Below are 19,116 nucleotides of genomic sequence, written 5' to 3' on the forward strand. Positions count from 1 at the left end.
TCTCTCTTTCCTGGTATCTCTCTTACTCGATTTCTCTCTCTCTCTTACTCGATTTCTCTCTCTCTCTTACTCGCTCTCTTGCTCGAGCTTTCTCTCTCTTTCTCTCTCTCTTACTCTCTCTCTTGCTCGCGCTGTCTCTCTCTTGCCCGCTCTTTCTCGCTCTCTCTTACTCTCCCTCTTGCTCTCTTACTCTCTCTTGCTCTCTCTAACTCGCCTCTTACCCACGCGCTCTCTGACCCGCTCTTTATCGTCATCAACGTATGGTCCACGACAGGACGACGATGACGATACAAAATGGACACTGTAAACGTTCCTTTGCTTACATAACTTAGACGACGATGACTGTTTTAGATGACGGTGCCGATTAACATCGCCGCCATAAATGGAATTCTCTCTTGTTGGGTTTATTTCCGGAAAATTCTGCGCATTATAAATGGAATTATTGCCGCGGGTGGTCCCAGGAAGGAAAGCCAGTTGGGGTTGACTATTTTAATTAAGCGGCCATGGAATAAATAGTGGCAACCTGTCATTATAAATAAGGATTGAAGGACATGACAGGGGTCTTGGATTCGATCTGATTAAGCATTATATTGATATAGTTCTAACCTCGATTACTGGATAAAGAAACTCGATTCGACTCGATCCCCAGTTGGATCTGATCTAATTAGGCCAAATGTTAGGCTCAATTTGTTTGAATTAACTAACAAAATAAATATGTATATAATTGAAACAAGTGAGAGAGAGCGACAAATAGAGAAAGCAAGCGCAATAGAGAGAGAGAGAGTTCAATTCACTAATTTTTTCAAGCTGTTAGGTTTAGATCAACAATTAGATTAAGATTTTGATTGACGGAATCTCTACACTAATTTGTTTTTGAATAAAAAAATTAAAACCTATCGGACCAAATTGACCGAAAACTTCTCGAACGAAACTTTAAATCAAAATTTGAAAAAATGGACGGACGTGAGCATGAAGTCATTTCCATCAGGAATTCAAGAATTCTGATAATTACACTCTATTTTGGGGCTCTAAATAAAAAAAGAAATTGGTTTGATTTTTTCCTCAGTATTCCCCATTAATGACTGATGACAGAAGAAGAATAAAAACAATTTTTAATGGAGAACATGAAAATAGAATGCCAAAGTCAAAACATAATGAATGCAATGCCTGATCGCATTATTGACGGCCCAAAGATGCCAGAAGGCGTTATCTTGTGACCTCCTGAGTCCTGAATAGACCTGACTTATATTTACTTATTTAATATTTTCTCTGAGGCCGAGCTGATTTTCGGCCGGAGGAGGAGATGCGGACGAACAAGTGAGGATCGAGCGAGCGATCGAGGGAGAGATCGAGCTCGGCGGAGGAGAATGGCCGTTGTCTCGATGGGAGGTACCGGGGAAGAAGACGGTGGTAAGCCTGTGTTTCACGATTTTCTCGGAATAAGCCCCGGAGAAGCGTCGCCCTCCGTCCTCGCCAAGAGCGGCCTCGTTGATGTTGGTAAGGCCGGCGACAGTCGCGTTTCTGGGCCTTCTTCCGCTGCTGGGCCCTCCGTTGAACGCGGGTTCGCCTCCGCGAGCTCTGATCTAGGGGCGGGTAGGGACTTTTGAGATGCTCTTGTTTTATTTTTTTCTGTTCTTCTCTTTTTCCTATTGTATTCGAGTTTTGGGTTTTAATTTTCCTTGCTTGTGTTCGGATGAGGAGTGAATTATTGGGTTTGCCTGACATATTTCTTCTGATCCGACCCTGTTCTGGTGTTGATTTTAATGATGTATTTTAAGGACGATTATTTGGTTTCCTTTTTTCTATTGTGTTCAAATTGGGGTAATAGTTTTCTTATTGTTTTCCCGCTTGTGTGCAGATTAGGCTTTTAGCTTGTATATTTCTTCTGATCCTATGTTGCTTTAATATTGATATTTATGATCATATTATAAGAAGGGTTCTTCCTTTTGCCTTTCTCTATTGTTTTCAAATTGGGTAATAGTTTTCTTATTGTTTTCTCGCTTGCGTCCAGATAAGATCTGTATAATTTTTTTAAGCTCATATGTTTCTTCTGATCCTATGTTGCTCTAATATCGATCTTTATGATCATATTATAAGAAGGGTACTTCCTTTTGCCTTTCTCTATTGTTTTCAAATTGGGTAATAGTTTTCTGATTGTTTTCTCTCTTGTGTTCAGATAAGGTCTGTATAATTTGGTTATGCTCATATGTTTCTTCTGATCCAAAACTCGTCGAATTCTTCAGGGACACCGGTACATGGCCGTATATCAGGAAGAAAAAGGGCTAACTCAGATTCAGTCTTCATGGGTTTTCCAGGGGAGAGAGCGACAACCTCGGCTTCAGGCTTTCCTGGAGGCGCGTCCAAGTTGAAGGTATCCCTAACATCTCACCAAACCCTAATCTCCAAATTTGCCTTTTTGCCCATTTTGAAATTTTCAAAAAGAATGAACAGATTCTCCCAAAGGAAGGTGCCAAGGAAACGCAAAGAAGACCAGGCGATGAGGCTGTATTTGGCATTGAACACCCTCGGATGACCTCTCAGCCTCTGTTAATTCATCAATCTCCTATCAGTAGACTTGATCAAACATTAAAATCGCGGGAGATGATGCAGCACATCTCATCTTTGGGCCATAATGCGGCCCAAATGGATAAGATTATGCAGGCCGCAGCCGACGAAGGATCCCGAACGGGAAGTAAAAATAGTAAATTATTTAATTTAGTTAACCCTGGAGGGGATAAAGCGGCCGGCAGTCCTCGGATCAATGAGCCTGATCTTCCCAACACATTGAGGTGGGATTGGAAATATTTTGAAGTTGCTCTTCTTTTGAAAATTTAAAATTCCTGAATTGTTATCGTCATCTCGTTTACAGCCACAACAACTTGCCCATCGGTAACCGGCAAATGACCATATTTTATGCCGGGCAAGCTCATGTTTTTGACGATGTTTCTCCGAACAAGGTCTGCTCACTATTGAATATAATTTTAGTGTTTAAGGAAATATGATGAAACGATCAAAATGTTTGCAGGCAGACGTTATCATGACCTTGGCTGGATCAGATGGAGGATCGTGGTCAACTTCTTTTACTCATAAGTCAACGACTAAGCCACCGCTGCCGGGAGCGGCGGAGGAAACAGTAATCAGCAACTCTCCATCTCCTTTGGAACTTAGCCGAAGGCTATACCCCCAAAGTCTCTCCAATCAAAGGCTAGGCCAGCCTCATCGTTTCCCAACATCTGGTGAATATCCAGCCTTCACACCAACTCGGTCTGTTTAACGGGTTTATCAATAATTATCCGTATTTTTTAATTAAAAGAAATACTTATCCTGATGTTTTCATAGGTGATAGAGCTGTTAGAGAGATGAGGCCAATGAACTCAGGAGAGACAGAACCTGGAGGAAGGAGAAATGTGCCATAGAAGGAGCCCCACCCAAAGGTTCCCCCTTTCCCTCTACTTGATTATTTCTATGATTCATCCACTACTGGGTCGAAATTTGAAGTGTTTAAAATACTTAGATCTGAGAGGAGATGAATGGTTGATGTTGATTGGACATCTGTAAGCGCATATACTCTGCTTCGAAGGCTTGAATCAAGAGGACAGATTCCCGGTTGGGAGAAAAAACAAGAGTTTTTATCCTTCCTGTTGGTTCTCTCATATTAGACACTGTTTTTATTTTGGGCTACAACTTGTGGAAAGTGTCAAAAACTTTGGGATTTGGAAGAACTTTAATGATGAGAATTCCCCCAATTCTTCGGAGATTTTCAAAGATGTGATGTTTTCCATCTTTGGGTTCATTTTCTCATGTTAGATGAGTTTTGGACTGTACAAGTTTTATTGACTCTAAGAACTCTATTATTGACTAACCATAAGAACTCTATTCAGCTGGGCAATGACTTAACATGATTGGCTATAACCATTTGGTGTCAACTCCTCGATAGTGGCCGAACCTACTGATGATGCGTGACCTCTTATATTGATTAAGATTGAAGAGTAAGGTATTGGCTTGAAAATTCCTAATATTGTGTTTTTAAAATGCGTCATCTTAAATGGCCTCATTAACACTTTTCTAGTGCACTTTGACTTGGTTAAACTTGTGGCCAACCAAGAGAAGATGTCCAGACTATCTTAGCAAGTCAAGATCAAATAAATAAATCACTTTGATTCAAATTTGATACATTCTAAAGGTATAATTTCAGGAAGAAAGTTGACTTTTGAGCATGGTTCAGACCTTCAAGTTTGGACCTAAAATTTTGAAAATGTCAAGATTTGTATGTTCTGTATCTTTCATCAAAGTTTTAGATGATTCTGGTTTCTTATGACCAAACAGGTGATAATTATGAATAAAATGATGGTGTATTGCAGCAGTAAATTCAAACCATGTTATTGCATGATAATTCAGAAAAAATCATTTTGATACATTCCCATGTTGGAGATAAAACAATGATCGGAATGTAACTTCAAATTCAACAAAGAATTATTCGAGTTGATCCAATGATGGTGCAACGTAATACAAGGAGTTAAGGGGGCGAGAGATAGCTGAGGTTTCTGGGGTGGAGAGGAGAGGACGGGAAATATGAGGGGATGGCAAAGGATTGTCGACAAACATTCGTGGACTCGGTAGGGGGATGCTGAGATCGACCTGAAAGCCCAAGAGAGGGAAGAAACACGACAATGATGGGAGTGGAGTGGTGTGATGAGAGAGGGGTGTGTTGGATTCTAGAGGCCTTGACATGGATGAATAAATGCAAACGATTCGCAGCGGAAGAGTTGAATAAATTGAACGGCACCAAGAAAACCATTGAAACGAAGTACCTTTACATGGATCACATCCGTGATTTCTTCGATTCCAGAGTGATACGAGTCAAGCTGCTCACATGTGCAGCCTCTAGACATATCCACGCGATCCTCAACACATCGAATCTCTTCCTCCTTTACGAGCCCCGTTCTACATCCACCGCCGTCATTACGCCGTTCTGATTGCATCGGGCACGGAGAGGGGGTGTGGGAGAGTGGAGAAGAAGGGGAAGGCCCCTGAACAATTCTGGCTTGTGTTAATTTCGTTCAGGGCCTTCCCCTATCTATACTAAGTGGGTATTTTTCATAAAATCCCCAAACCTTAAGTATCTTTCGATGTCCAGAAGACCATTTGCGTTGACCCTCTAGGCCTATGTATCAGTCTAGTTAACGACTCCAGTGGCCCAATAACCTTTATTGGACTTTCAAATTAATTAACTATATCATCATATAGATTAATTAATGACGGATCGATTTAACCCAATCGATAGGTCGAGTCTCCAACACGTGGGGTGCCAAGCTACACATCGTGTTCTAGAAGATACAAAGGAGTGTGTATCAACTCACTCATGGAACCTGTTCGTCATCGGTTACCGTGTATGTATAATCCCTCATCCACTTGACACTCCTTGGATGACTTAGGGTATGGTCAATTGTTAAACCCTAATCAGTCATCTGAGTTAGTAGTGATGCATTTAGAAATTATCAAAGAACTCTTCTCCGATATTTCATTGCCTTGGCCAAGGGCTTCATCGCATCATCTTTCTTGAGCTGTCACCTCTTATACCAAGGTGGATAATCCCATCTTGACCACTCAATCGCCTTCGTGAACTCCTTGATGTACCCAAACTAAGATCGTTTAGAATCCCATGATTAGAGACACGTTGGCCATAGTCAAAGTGCAACCGTCCGTCCACAAGACGTCTTTGGTGTCTCAGGTCTAAGGAACACGTATACAACCGCGGCATGAATCGACCTGATTCACAGTTCGGTATAATACCATTCAGGGATTCGTACAAATCAATTCAATGAACTCTTTCTACTAAAGAGCACCCACTATCTATCTTTAGTGTCTCCACACTAATGGCTATGTGACAGGCCATACTCATCATATGAGTGAGGCTAGATAATGATATTCTATCTGGATACTTTGATGTCCGTCTCACATATCCTTTGAATAGAAATATTTTGAACACATGCTTAAAGACTAGTGATCTTCGTATTATGATCTCAACATAATTTACTAAGTCCGATCATCTATTCACGGAATTCATTATAAGCATCACACATGCACTATAATGAATATGTTGTATTAATGAAGATAGTACGAGATGTGGATTATGTGATTGGCTTTCCAACCACATATATTTCCATCAAGGTGGAGAGCTCATTGTGTAATTTCCTGCCACAAGTTCCTTCGAGTGGGGCTTTTAGTAGGATCCGTTGTGGCCTGAACCCGTGCTTGCGGATTGGGCCCTTGTTGGGCCTTCCTCCGTACATACACCTGCTGGCATATCATATCAGTATTGTCGCAGTAAATCAAAACATGTTATTCCATGTTAATTCAGAAAAGAAATCATTTTGATGATGAATCTTTTTAATTTGACATATGGAATATACATATAAATATATTTGAAATGAACTTGTTTTATTATGATTGTTGATGAAACGTTTAAGTTTGTCAAGAAAGAAGATAGCTCTTAAACTATGGAGAAAACACATAAGTATGTCATGCATTTGAACACAAAGTTGAAGATAAGTATGTTTGATGTTCTAATGATGACAAAAAATAAATCACTTGATATTCTTTGATACATACTATACAAATTTTATTTGTGTTTTACACGAGTAAAAAAAATCCTCTGCTAAGATATTTCCTACCACTTCATTTTTATTTATGTTTTTGTATATTTTCTTAGTTTTGTCATGGGATCTTCTATGAAGAAATGCCACTCTAGAATACAATGAACCGAAGTATTGTAGTATTTTTAATCAAATATTATGACATTTAAATCCTTTTTGAGGAGGAAATATGTGGTTCTGTCAATCGTTTTGAGGCATTTTTTATGAATCAATTTTACATGAAATATTGTAGAGTGCTTAAACCAGAATAATTGATCACATTTTTTGTAAAATCAGATTCCGTGCACCTCATATTTCAGATAAGTATTGTAGAACTCACTTAATCAATGCCTAAAAACATTCAAAATAGTCATCCTTTCGCCCAAATAAAAGATGATGGTATACTTCAGCCTGATGGGAAATATGGTCGACATTAAACATATTCAAATAAAATTTTGAATAACACATGTTTAAGATGTGAGGATGAACGAAGATATTGAACTTTATGTATCACTGTTTGTTACGACATAATAGTGTTTTTAAAGAGCATTATGTAGTCTGTGAGGTATTTTAAAAACAATTGAATGAGATAATTTCAACTTTTTCAATAATGTTTTTTCTGCACTGTTGAGAAAATGCAAGATTATTGTATGGAATTAATTATCAGAACAAACATGCTCTTGGTATTTGTGTAGTAGCATGAAGGATTATCATGAGATTCTGAGGACAAGTCATATGATATACCCTGAAACACTAATAAGCCAAAAATAGGGGTAAAAACTATGCAATTTTTAGCCCTTGTCTTTGTGAGTTTTGGCTTATGCAATAAAATTTATATGAACTCCACTTAAGACGTATAGTGATAAGTACGAGTGTCGTCCAAGGGAAGCTAGTAAGGAATTCGATTTGGTGATTATTGGTCGTTTCACTCTGATTAAACTGAATTTGATCTTCAATGAGGATCAAGTCACCCTAATTAGATGAGAATTTAGAAAGGGGGTAGAAGAGTTGAGATGAATAGAAGAAATATGGAGCTCTAAATTGGCTTCTTTTATCCTAATAAAAGGATCCAAGAGGTCATTTAGAGAGGTTAAAAGGGAATTTTTAATTTGAGTTTGGTTTGTTTTTGCAACTTTGATAATTCAAAACTGAAATGGGGGTAATTTAATCTCCTAAGAATTAAAACTAATCTATTTAGAGTTTTTCTTTCGAATGCAGCTGAATGATTAGTTAAATCCCTCGAATTCTCCTCTCAATCCTAATCAGGGCTTGTACATGCCGCTCAAGCCAAGCGATTTAGAATTTCAGATCAAAACTAAGAAGAAGAAACAAGAAATTGAACTAATCTCATTCAAAATGCACAAATCCAAATACAATCAAGGAAAAAGTACCAGATAACTTGATCCAGGGTGGTACTCCTCTCTGTCTTGTAGCTGTGATAGAGAACCATCAAGAATGAGCTCCCCCTCTCGAAATTTAGCTTTTATACTTAGGTTATATGGTAAAAATCACCATTTTACCCCCGTTTAGTACTTAATATTTATATATCAATGTAGGCTAGATCTGAATGATCCAACCGTACAGATAGAAAGAGGGGATCAAGACAAACAAATCCATAAAAAAATCATCTCAATCGGACTTCAGGATCAAACGTTATTAATAAATCAATTTTAAACCAATTTAATCCATTGGATTTAAAATTGATTTATTTATTAGTTTCGTTTTTAAACACGCAATGACGTGTCACTCTCTCATTGGCTGGCGCATTTTGAATCCTCCTTTTTGCAGAAAATTCCTTAAAAAGCCTGGAATTGCTTTTGGACGCCTTAAAAGTAATTGCGTATATGCCTGCGCACTCTCTCTCCTCCGATTTCTCCTAAAACATTAAAAATATATATTAAAAATTGCAATAAAACCCTGTAAATTTTTAAATTGGATCTTTACGCCTGCAGTGGCGACCGAGAGCTGTTTTCAGGGTCTTTTTGCAACGAAAGTTTGCAAAAAGGCCCTTGAAATTTTGAAAATAATAAAAATACTTCTTTTTCTATTATAAATATACTTTTTTTCCTTGAAATAAATACATTTCATCTTCAAGTAAATCTCAGAAAAATCCTAAAAATTTGTAAAAAATTATAGAAAATTCACTGATTCATTCCCATGCTGATAAATGTCGAAATAAAATATTAAATATGCCATTTTCATTCAAAAATAATTATTTCGAGCTTCAATAAATCCTTTAAAATTCATAGAATTAACAGAAAATTAGGAAAAAATCAGAAATCACTAGAAAACACTATTTTCAAGTAAATATATGATAACAATCCCATTTTATGCTCTTTAAATGCATAAAATCATGCTAATAACATGAAATAAAGACAGAAATTAGGGTGTTATCAAACACGAAGTTTAATATCATTTGAATGATTAGTTTCGTGGCATGCAAAGAAGAAGAGATGGGTGATAATCCAAGATGAAAAAATTATGTTTGGTTTCAATTGTCACCAGGTAGATTCTCTGTTTTATTATTGAATTGTGTGTCAGCATGTGCATATCACAAAATCAAATTCAAAATTTGAATATAATGGATTCAATGACTTGAAATACTTGACAAACAGTTGTTGACCAACATTTGCAAATTGATATCAAAACTTAAATAAGCTGACATACTCTATTTTCTCATATCTGATTGGATACATTTGAATGATGATTAAGTTTGAAACTAGTATTTGGCATTGTATAAAAATGCACTCCACATTCTGGATCATACTTTGAACTTAAATTCAACAGTTAAATTCTCAAATTCTGACTTGGACTGGTTTATTGAAAATATGTGCCTTTCTCTACTGTGAATATTCATGTGATTGGAAAATTTTATAAAATTAATTTGATTTAAAGCACCAATGTTATTTGACTAAACACGATGATAGTGACACATTGAAGAAGATAACAAATGTCCAATAGAGAGCTTCACAGTTTCGTCATTTAATGAAGATTAACTTCAAAGTTTTACGAGACATTTTTTGATCTCTGATATTTGTAATATCTGAATATTACAAGATGTCCCGTGAAACATTAAGGGATAATAGCGCGGTATATCCCAAACTTTCAAAAAAGTCTGAAAGATATCGCAAACTTTTTTTTTCGCACCGTATATCCCCAACTCTTGAAATTGAAAAGAGGCTATCCCGGTGATGACGTGGATCTCCACGTCACCTGCCAGGTGGAGTCCTGGCCAGATGGAATCCACCTGGCTGCCACGTGGATATCCACGTCATCACCGGGATAGCCTAAGAGATTAATTAAAGGGAAGGGGGAGAGAGAGAGACGCGCTAGAGAGAGAGAAGAGAAGGAGATAGAGAGAAGGAGAGAAAAGGGCGCTTCTTCGACCTCCTCTCCGACGCAGAAGCAGGCGCAGGAAGAAGGCGCCGGAAGATTCCGACCGCCTAACGCCGCTTGAGGGAGCTCGTCGTCTTCCTATACTCCCCCATGGAACCTTCCCCGTCAAGGTACCGTATGATTTTTTTGGTTATCCTTCGAAATTTTTTTAGTTTTTTTTTTGTTTCGATTCCTCTCAGTTTTTTTTTCCGATTCCTCTCAGTTTTTATATTTCGATTCCTCTCAATCGAAATTTTATTTTTCTTTCTGGTTTCTCTGTTCTACGGGCGTTCATTCTCTGTTCTGTTTTACGCAAAAAAAAAAGCTTGGGTTTCCCCATGTTTGTGGTGATATCATCCATCCTCCAGCTCTAGACTCATCATTTGCGCCGGTCGGAGTGGAGCGAATACGTGAGGAGGCAACGCAGCCAATCTATCAGACGGCGGAGACGGCAGGGCGATCTCTCTGCGATTTTGGTAATTGTTCACGTCGACGGGCCCTTTGCCAGAATGATGACTATTCATAACTATCATTACCTTGACAACAAATACGAGTTCGACCCAAGATTTTCTATAATTACTCCCATTCATTGACAAAACCTTTAGATCCATCCAAAGTAGTCTACCCTTTCTCTGGGTTCGAATGATGACCATTCATAACTCTTACCTTGGCAACAAATAATAGTTCATTGACAACTATTCGTATCTACTATTACCTCGGCAACAAATAAGAGTTGGACCCAATGCTTTATTTCTTTCATAGTTGATCCTGATTCGAGTAAAGAAGCCTGCTTTGTTTATGCGTAGTTTGGGGCCGAGAAACTGACATGAATCTGGCATCTGCCGTCGGCAAACAACCAGGAATGGAAAGACGAGAAGAATCTGAGATTCCTCCTCCAGAAAGTACTCAAACAGAGCGACGTTGGAAGCCTTGGGAGGATAGTATTACCCAAGGTGCTTCTTTTCTTACCCAAATCTCCTAATTTATTCATTCGTTTGTTATTTTTGAGAAAATAACCTAATGGGTTTTCTTCTAACATCTTATCTACTTTGTTATGATGAACTTCATCGCAGAAAGAAGCTGAAACCCACTTGCTAGAACTGCAGACTAGAGATGGAATGACCCTTGTTATGGAAGATATTGTTACTTCCCATATTTGGAACATGCGATACAGGTAGATAATCTCTTGTTCTTGTGATTTTTTGGCTTAGTTTTTCATTTTTTTTTATTTTTTTCAGGTTTTGGCCCAACAATAAGAGCAGGATGTATCTACTTGAAAACACTGGTAAGAAGCAGTTAATGACCATAGTTTTTTCTTAAAAAAAATCGTCTGTATAAATTGAATATCTACGTTTGATGTTGTAGGAGAGTTCGTTCGATCGAATGGGCTGCAAGAAGGAGATTTCATCGTCATCTACTCCGATATTAAGTGCGGAAAATACGTACGGCCCTTCTACTTTGTTGATTTTAAGTTCTCGTCTTTTGCTCAATCATGCAAGTTGGTCACTGAAATTTTTTTCCAATCCAACTGAAAATAGGTTTAAATTTTGTGGGAATATAATCAGCGTGGACTTCTAAAGAGGGAAATTGAAAATGAATAGGTATACTTCTAAATCAATGCAATGAAAAACTTTTAGAAAGTTTCCAAGTTGTTTATTTCTTATTATCGCTCTACTTCTTTATTTTGCTCTTATCTTTCAAAAACAAACTTCTTCGTTTTACTCTCTCATAGTTCTAAAAATGAAACTTTACAAAGAAAGAGATGGTTTCTTAAGAACATAACCTTCCTCATAGACCTTTTACTTCCTGATCACAATTTCGTTCTGGTCATTTTATAAGTACCTTGAAATCTTATTTGTTCCCATATTTTACAAGAAATTTCTTGTGGAACAGATGATCAGAGGAGTGAAAGTAAGACAGACGACTGACTGCATCCAAAGTGGAAACAACTCATTCAAGCTCAACCCCATGGATGCCGAGGTGAAAAGGGATGGAGGCCATTGAACATGCTGGAATCAACGGTCAAGAATAGCTCAATTCCATGGCCCTGTGATCCAACGGTGTATGATCCCATCACTGCAGACCATCTAAATCTCTATCTTTAGAGATAGATGTATGAAAATGACCTTGTTCTTCTGAGAGAGAGAGACTTTTGAAGTATATAAAGCGCCCTTGTGTAAATGGAATAGTTTACTACTTTCCTACCAATTGCTTATTTTCACCCGTGTGGCAGGTTTTGGACAGACAAACCCTTCTAAATTCATAGAACTATTACATTAGGGCAAGAAACACAGTAGAAAAGAGGAGAGAGAAGATGGGAAGGTTTAAAACTGTAGCATTTTCCTTTGAACTTTTCCTTCATTTTTTCACTTGTTTCTGTAATATGTTACACAATAAGAACAGCAACGAGGAAAATTTGTGTGTGACTTCTCTGAAATCCACCGGCTCCACCAGAAACAATCTCCACCGGCTCCAAAAGGATAAACTCAAATGTCAAATCTCCCAAGTATGCAGAATAAGACAATTCAAATTATTTCAAAGGATGTCACCTGTCAACAAAAAAAAAAGCAATAAACTATTAATTCAGGAAAATGGGAAAAAAAAGATATTTCTCTGGATTAAGAATATCGAAAGCATAGTGCAAACTAAACTGGATTTTCTTGGTCAAGTTTGATATCTTTTAATATATTATTGGACAAAAAGCACCAGTTAAACAACCTCTTGAAAAATTTCAAACAAACTCTTGATTGTCAAATTATCCAATGCAAAACTTAGGCCACATTTCCTATTCAAAGTGATTGACATTTCAGCCCTAGGTTTTGTGTGTCCTCTCTGGATCACATTAAGTCCATGAAACCTGTTTCAACCATAGAAATCCAACATGGATCAAACAACTGATATTAATATTTGAACTTCCCAATGAATCTTTCTATACTTCATTGAATTCCCAATGAATCTTTGATTTCTACTAACTCCACTTAACTCCACTAACTCAAAATCAGATGGACTAAAGAACATACTTTCCTTCTTCTACAGTCTGTGAATAAACCACAGATAGAAACAAAGATAAGGAATTAGAGAGATAGAAACAAAGACAAGTGGGCATCTTCCCAGGCTCCAAAAAAAAAACAAAAATTGCCTAATAAGGAAGCAAAAGAAGGGAATTACGCGCCAAGAAAAAGACCTTTTGTTCTGTAGATTCTTCCTCGTCTTTAGATTCTTCCATAACATTCATTACATCTCTTTCACAAAAAATTTCAAAGGCTGAAATTTCTCTAATATCTCTCTCTCTCTCTCTCTCTCTCTCTCTCTCTCTCTCTCACTGAGGCCTGAAAAAAGGAAACAGAGAAAGATGAAATTCCAGAGATCAACAAAGAGATGCGAAATTTGAAAAAATTAAAGAAAAAAGTAGTAAATACCAGCGTAGCCCTTCAACAATGTATCCCTTCAACTTGGTGCATGTCTTCCGATTAGGGCCATGCATGTCTTCCGATTATGGCCAACTTGGTGGCAAAGAGAGCACCTCATCTGCACGCCTTTCTTGGATAATCGTTGACCATTAAGTTCTTTCTCACTGGAGTCGATTCTTCTCTTTTTCTTGGGCCTTCCAGGTTGTTTCTTCATGAGAGGAGGGAATACATAGTTCCCTTCAACTTCGGTCCATAAGTTCCTTCCATTTAATGGTCGGATACCATTTCGATATGCTAGCTTGCAGACATCTTTCTTCAACCAGTCAGTGACAAAACTGACAGGGTCCTGCTTCATCCAGTGAATTCAAGTAATAGCACGAGAGCATGGAATACCCCTTATATTCCAATATCTACAACTACAGGATCTTGTACGTAAATCAACTACAAATCTATTTCCCAAGTCCGTAACTTCGAATTGATACTCTCCTGCATGTCTAAGGGTACATGTCCTAGACTTCAATTTGTTACCTTCCAGCAACTCTCTTATCCGAGGGCATAATTGATCAGTTATATCAGAAACTAACTCCCTTTTCTTAACTATCCTCTGCATGATAGTACTTCTAATATCTTCAAGCATGTCTATGATAGGTTTTGACCTATACTGTAAGATATAACTATTGAAGCACTCACAAACATTATTATCAATCACCTCGCATTTTGGCGTCTCACCGATGTAAGCCCTGCAAAACTTCTTTACGCCTATATTACCAAAGTCATGCGCGGCCTGTGGTTTCAATGTGGTCATCTGTTGCATGATCCTATGGAAATCTTGATGAGTCGTGCACTTCACAGCGTTCCAAAATAACATCTTCAATGTCCCAGTTGAATGTCCCTTCTTCTTCCAATTTGCATAAATATGTCTAGCGCAATTCCTATGCTCCGCATGTGGTAATAGATACGCCACTGCATTTTTGAGCCCCTACACAATGCAAGAGACCATCAAGATATTAGTTCTACATTACGCAATGAGACCTCAAAGAATTATAATATTATAATATTATGCACGAGTTATGTAAATACATTCTGTTGATCGCTCATAATTGTCCAACCATTACCGTCGTAAATTCCTAAATCTCCCATTAGCAGTTGAATAAACCCAGTCCAAGAAGCTTGATTCTCCCCTTCAACCACTGCCCAGGCAATAGGGTACATTTGATTATTCCCATCCTTGCCCACAGCACACAACAATTGACCTCTCATTTCGGTCTTCAAAAAACATCCATCCAAACCAATGACTCTTCTACAACCTTCAAGAAAACCTCTTGCTAGTGAATCGAAGCATATATAGAGTCTCTTAAACCTAACCAAAGAATCAGGAGTCTCTCTCTCAAGCACCAAGTCGAAAGTACTACCACTATAAACCTTCTTTAACTCAGCAATATAAGAAGGAAGCAAGTGATAATGGTCAATCAAAGAACCTTGAAGCTTCTTGCGCACCGCAGATCTAGCTTTATAACAAGTATGCTTCGAAACTGTGATTCCAAACTGTTCGTTTATTTCTCGCATTATATCTACCACCTTCCAATTCATATTCATTCGAAACTTCTCTAAGAAGTGGTTTGCAATGCAATGGTAATCGGCTTGTCTATTCCTCGGATCCCTACTGCACGTATGAATATCATTTAGTGTCTTGACAACACAGTGCTCCTTCCTACCATCCCAACTAGCATATATCCTCCACGGGCAATCTTTGTTACAAATCACTTCAACTTTTTGCTCACCAGACTTCAAAAATCTAATGTTGAACTCATTCCATATAGCATGGTTCTTCACAGCTATCCTAAATTGAGAAGGCGATTCAAATTTCACACCTCCTTGAAATTTAATATTCTCAATGGGGCATCTGTGATCATACGTTACGCCCTTGTCTACGTTCCTTCTATTTTCCCCCTCATCATCAGTATCATTGAGAGTTAAGATGTCCTCATCCGAATCAGCATACTCACCATGATATCCATATACAGATAATTCTTGCTGAACTTGTTCTTTTCTATTTCTCTGGCAGTCAGTAAATCCATCATTCCATTCTTCACTTGAGTATCCATTGAGATCACTTGAATACATGTCACATTCTTCATATTCTCCACATGGATTATATTCAGAATCAGCATCACTATCATAAACAGCCCTTTTAAGAAACAAATGGACAATAGTAAGGTGTAATAATTTTCCAGAAGCATCCATAAGTTATATATACAAATACAAATAATAAATTTGACACAGTCATCGTCCTCTTAGCAGCCTACAGCGACAGGCACAATGAAAAATGACAAGTTTTTCTTGGGACGATGAATCAAACGGAGTATGACATGGGACATGTAGTTGGAGATGAACGGACCATTCTGATAGGATACAGAATATCCAAGCAGAAAATTTTCGGTGGTTAAACACAGAATAGAAACATAGATCCTAAACTCAGCTAAAAAAAGTCATTTGAAATTGAAAGTAGGATTGAATCAACTTTTAAGAACAAGAGGAATGGCGAAGCAAATGAAAAAATTCAAAAAAATGAGGAATTTTGAAAAGAGCTCATGAAAGGAAATTCTTAGGGGAAGCATTGTGAGGGAAATTTGAACGATATTCAGAGGTAACAACGCCTATCTTAAAGAAATAAAATAAACACTTCGCAATCAGTCTACAGAGGTTTCTGAAAAAGCAAGCGAAAGGATAATAGGGAGGTAGTGATTCCCATGATTCCTATGTTGAAAAGCCAGATCAATTTAATGTAAAGTATAACATCACCACAAACATGGGGAAACCCAAGCTTGTTTTTTGGATCGCGGAGGAAGGTATATACAAGGTATGACATTTCAAGAATCCATACCGCTTTGGAAAAATCAGAGATTGTCATTACGATTGACTCCATAGTTATCAAAAAGGACATCTATTATTTGACATGACGATACACAAGAAGATCGAATCAGCGAAACAGCAGCATAGCCTTTCAGATCTTCCCTCAATTTAGAGTATTTTCATCCTGAAATTTTGAATTACTCGACGCCTTTCTTACAAGGGATCCTCTCATCATTGTCGAGGTTGGAGGGAGCAGACCAGAGAATTGGGAGAAATAAAAAAGAAGAAATCCAATCATGGAACACTGATAAAAGGATCTCCGATTCAAAATTTCACCAGATCCAAAAGTATCCTCCAATTCTAGAAAAATTAACTCGTCGAATTATAGAGACGTACCTGCCCTTACACCCGATGAACCGGCCTTCTTGCATCTCTCTCTGAGCTCCTTCAATTTCAGGATACTGGATTGCTGACAATTAAGAAAAACAATTATTTAATTACAAATACAAGGATAAACGAAATTCTTCCCATGAGAAAAGTTAATAGGATTTAATTAAACAGAAAATTAAAGAACACACGAGCTGAGCACTTTCACAGGTCAGCAGACTCTAAAAAAATGAGGAATTTTGAACAGAGCTCATGAAAGGAAATTCTTAGGGGAAGCATTGTGAGGGAAATTTGAACGATATTCAGAAATTTGAACGATATTTAAAGAAATTCATATAATCGTTGTCAAGCTCATTGACCATTATGATCATACTCGCAAAGTTGCATGCAATGATCAATTTCAAAGACAGACTCATCTACTAGATTCCAAAAACTTCACCAAAACTCACCTATTCTCTGGGTTGAGAAATCAGATGGATAATTTTCATTAGTAAAGCCATTGTTTCATTCAATAGAATGGGAAGGGGGATTAAGGAGGAATATGCAGTGCTTTTTCACTCCATATTTCTTCAATGGCGTGATTTTAAATACATGTGTTTACCCTTTTCCCAAATTCACCTCAAGTTGCTCCTAATTACTACCATACTATTCATCTGGGCGATCAATTGTATAGGGTCACTTTAATCCTCATAAGTCAAGCAGGTTGAAGGTTGTCCTTGTTAACACTCTCGTCGCCTGGCCTTGGATGATTTATCTGATTAGTAACATAAACATTACTAACTATTAATACAACATGCCAGATAGAATGTTCGATAAAGTGACCATACGACACATTGCGTATCATATAATCGCTGGCAAGCTCATTGACCATTATGATCATAACCCCAAAGTTGCATGCAATGATCAATTTCAAAGACAATACTCATCTACTAGCTTCCAAAAAATTCACCAAAACTCACAAGGTCATTGACCTAATCACTGTTGAGTATATATATAAGTATATTATACTCCTGCTGGTGCCAGGCATTGAAAAGAAAGATACGGAAACTTTTTATACCAAATTGAGGTGAAATGGAAGCCATACGAGTCAAGAAATAATCAAACTCATGCTTTGATTTAACTGGTACACAATGTGTTCCCAAAGAATAAGATAGCAAAGTCAAGACTCGGTCTAGTGCATAATGATAGTCAAAATTACAGCTACGTGGTGACCTGGGGCCTGCCATTCTCAACCAACAAAAAACACGCAAGAGCAAGAAGGTTGAAGAAAGTCAGCACGCGTATCCTGTAGGCCGTCAAGTTCTTATGAATAAGGCGTCAATTGATGGCAGAGGAAAGCGGAAGAGAATCACGATTTCTGAGGTGTCCTCCTCTCCCATGAAGCGTAAATCACCGATAGAGGTCGATCATCCTTCGAGGTGGAGAAATGGAGGAGAATGATCTCCTGTTTCCAGGGGGGGGACAGCAGAGGCAATTCAGATCGTCGGGAATTCTGGCAAAGGGCCCGTCGACGTGAACAATTGCCAAAATTGCAGAGAGATCGCCCTGCCGTCTCCGCCGTCTGATAGATTGGCTGCGTCGCCTCCTCGCATCTTCGCTCCACTCCGACCGGCGCAAATGATGGGTCTAGAGCTGGAGGATGGATGATATCACCACAAATATGGGGAAACCCAAGCTTGTTTTTTTGCGTAAAACAGAACAGAGAATGAACGCCCGTAGAACAGAGAAACCAGAAAGAAAAATAAAATTTCGATTGAGAGGAATCGAAATATAAAAACTGAGAGGAATCGGAAAAAAAAACTGAGAGGAATCGAAACAAAAAAAAAACTAAAAAAATTTCGAAGGATAACCAAAAAAATCATACGGTACCTTGACGGGGAAGGTTCCATGGGGGAGTATAGGAAGACGACGAGCTCCCTCAAGCGGCGTTAGGCGGTCGGAATCTTCCGGCGCCTTCTTCCTGCGCCTGCTTCTGCGTCGGAGAGGAGGTCGAAGAAGCGCCCTTTTCTCTCCTTCTCTTCTCTCTCTCTAGCGCGTCTCTCTCTCTCTCCCCCTTCCCTTTAATTAATCTCTTAGGCTATCCCGGTGATGACGTGGATATCCACGTGGCAGCCAGGTGGATTCCATCTGGCCAGGATTCCACCTGGCAGGCGACGTGGAGATCCACGTCATCACCGGGATAGCCTATTTTCAATTTCAAGAGTTGGGGATATAAGGTGCGAAAAAAAAAGTTTACGATATCTCTCAGACTTTTTTGAAAGTTTGGGATATACCGCGCTATTATCCCAAACATTAAACAAAAGTTTATAAATTACCAGGTCTTCCTAGGTTGACACGTGGAAGCATAAGAGCCTCCAGTTTGGTGGACCCAAGGTTCATGAGAAATTAGCCAAGAGAGCATAACAGCCATTAGATTCCAATCGGACGGTCATTAAAAACATCCAAAATGTGGCAAA

General features: G+C 38.3%; 2 protein-coding genes across 6 annotated transcripts; both read left to right on the top strand.

Annotated features, from left to right (window-relative positions):
- The first annotated feature begins 1,251 nt into the window (after window positions 1–1,251).
- On the top strand, window positions 1,252–3,714 carry TIFY8 (TIFY domain protein 8). Of its 5 annotated transcripts, none has more exons than XR_013581657.1 (7): window positions 1,252–1,593; window positions 2,244–2,371; window positions 2,443–2,789; window positions 2,870–2,957; window positions 3,026–3,264; window positions 3,340–3,434; window positions 3,515–3,714. XR_013581657.1 is itself a non-coding variant. In XM_078576173.1 (7 exons), exons 1-6 carry the CDS (start codon window positions 1,368–1,370, stop codon window positions 3,414–3,416), a joined length of 1,077 nt encoding a protein of 358 aa, XP_078432299.1. In that variant the 5' UTR covers window positions 1,254–1,367; the 3' UTR covers window positions 3,417–3,434; window positions 3,515–3,714. The 5 variants fall into 5 exon arrangements, 4 of the variants coding, with proteins under 4 accessions (XP_078432301.1, XP_078432299.1, XP_078432298.1 ...); XM_078576173.1 differs by having other exon boundaries at window positions 1,254–1,593; window positions 3,026–3,236; XM_078576175.1 differs by having other exon boundaries at window positions 3,340–3,714.
- A 6,112-nt stretch (window positions 3,715–9,826) lies between these two features.
- LOC144703443 (B3 domain-containing transcription factor ABI3-like) lies at window positions 9,827–12,089 on the top strand. The gene is made up of 7 exons (XM_078575607.1): window positions 9,827–9,855; window positions 10,045–10,141; window positions 10,871–10,963; window positions 11,084–11,184; window positions 11,249–11,295; window positions 11,376–11,452; window positions 11,904–12,089. The coding sequence occupies exons 1-7, from the start codon at window positions 9,827–9,829 to the stop codon at window positions 12,012–12,014; spliced, it is 555 nt and encodes a 184-aa protein (XP_078431733.1). The 3' UTR covers window positions 12,015–12,089.
- The last annotated feature ends 7,027 nt before the right edge of the window (window positions 12,090–19,116 follow it).

Source organism: Wolffia australiana, chromosome 5, assembly GCF_029677425.1.
Source record: "Wolffia australiana isolate 7733 chromosome 5, ASM2967742v1".
NCBI lineage: Eukaryota > Viridiplantae > Streptophyta > Magnoliopsida > Alismatales > Araceae > Wolffia > Wolffia australiana.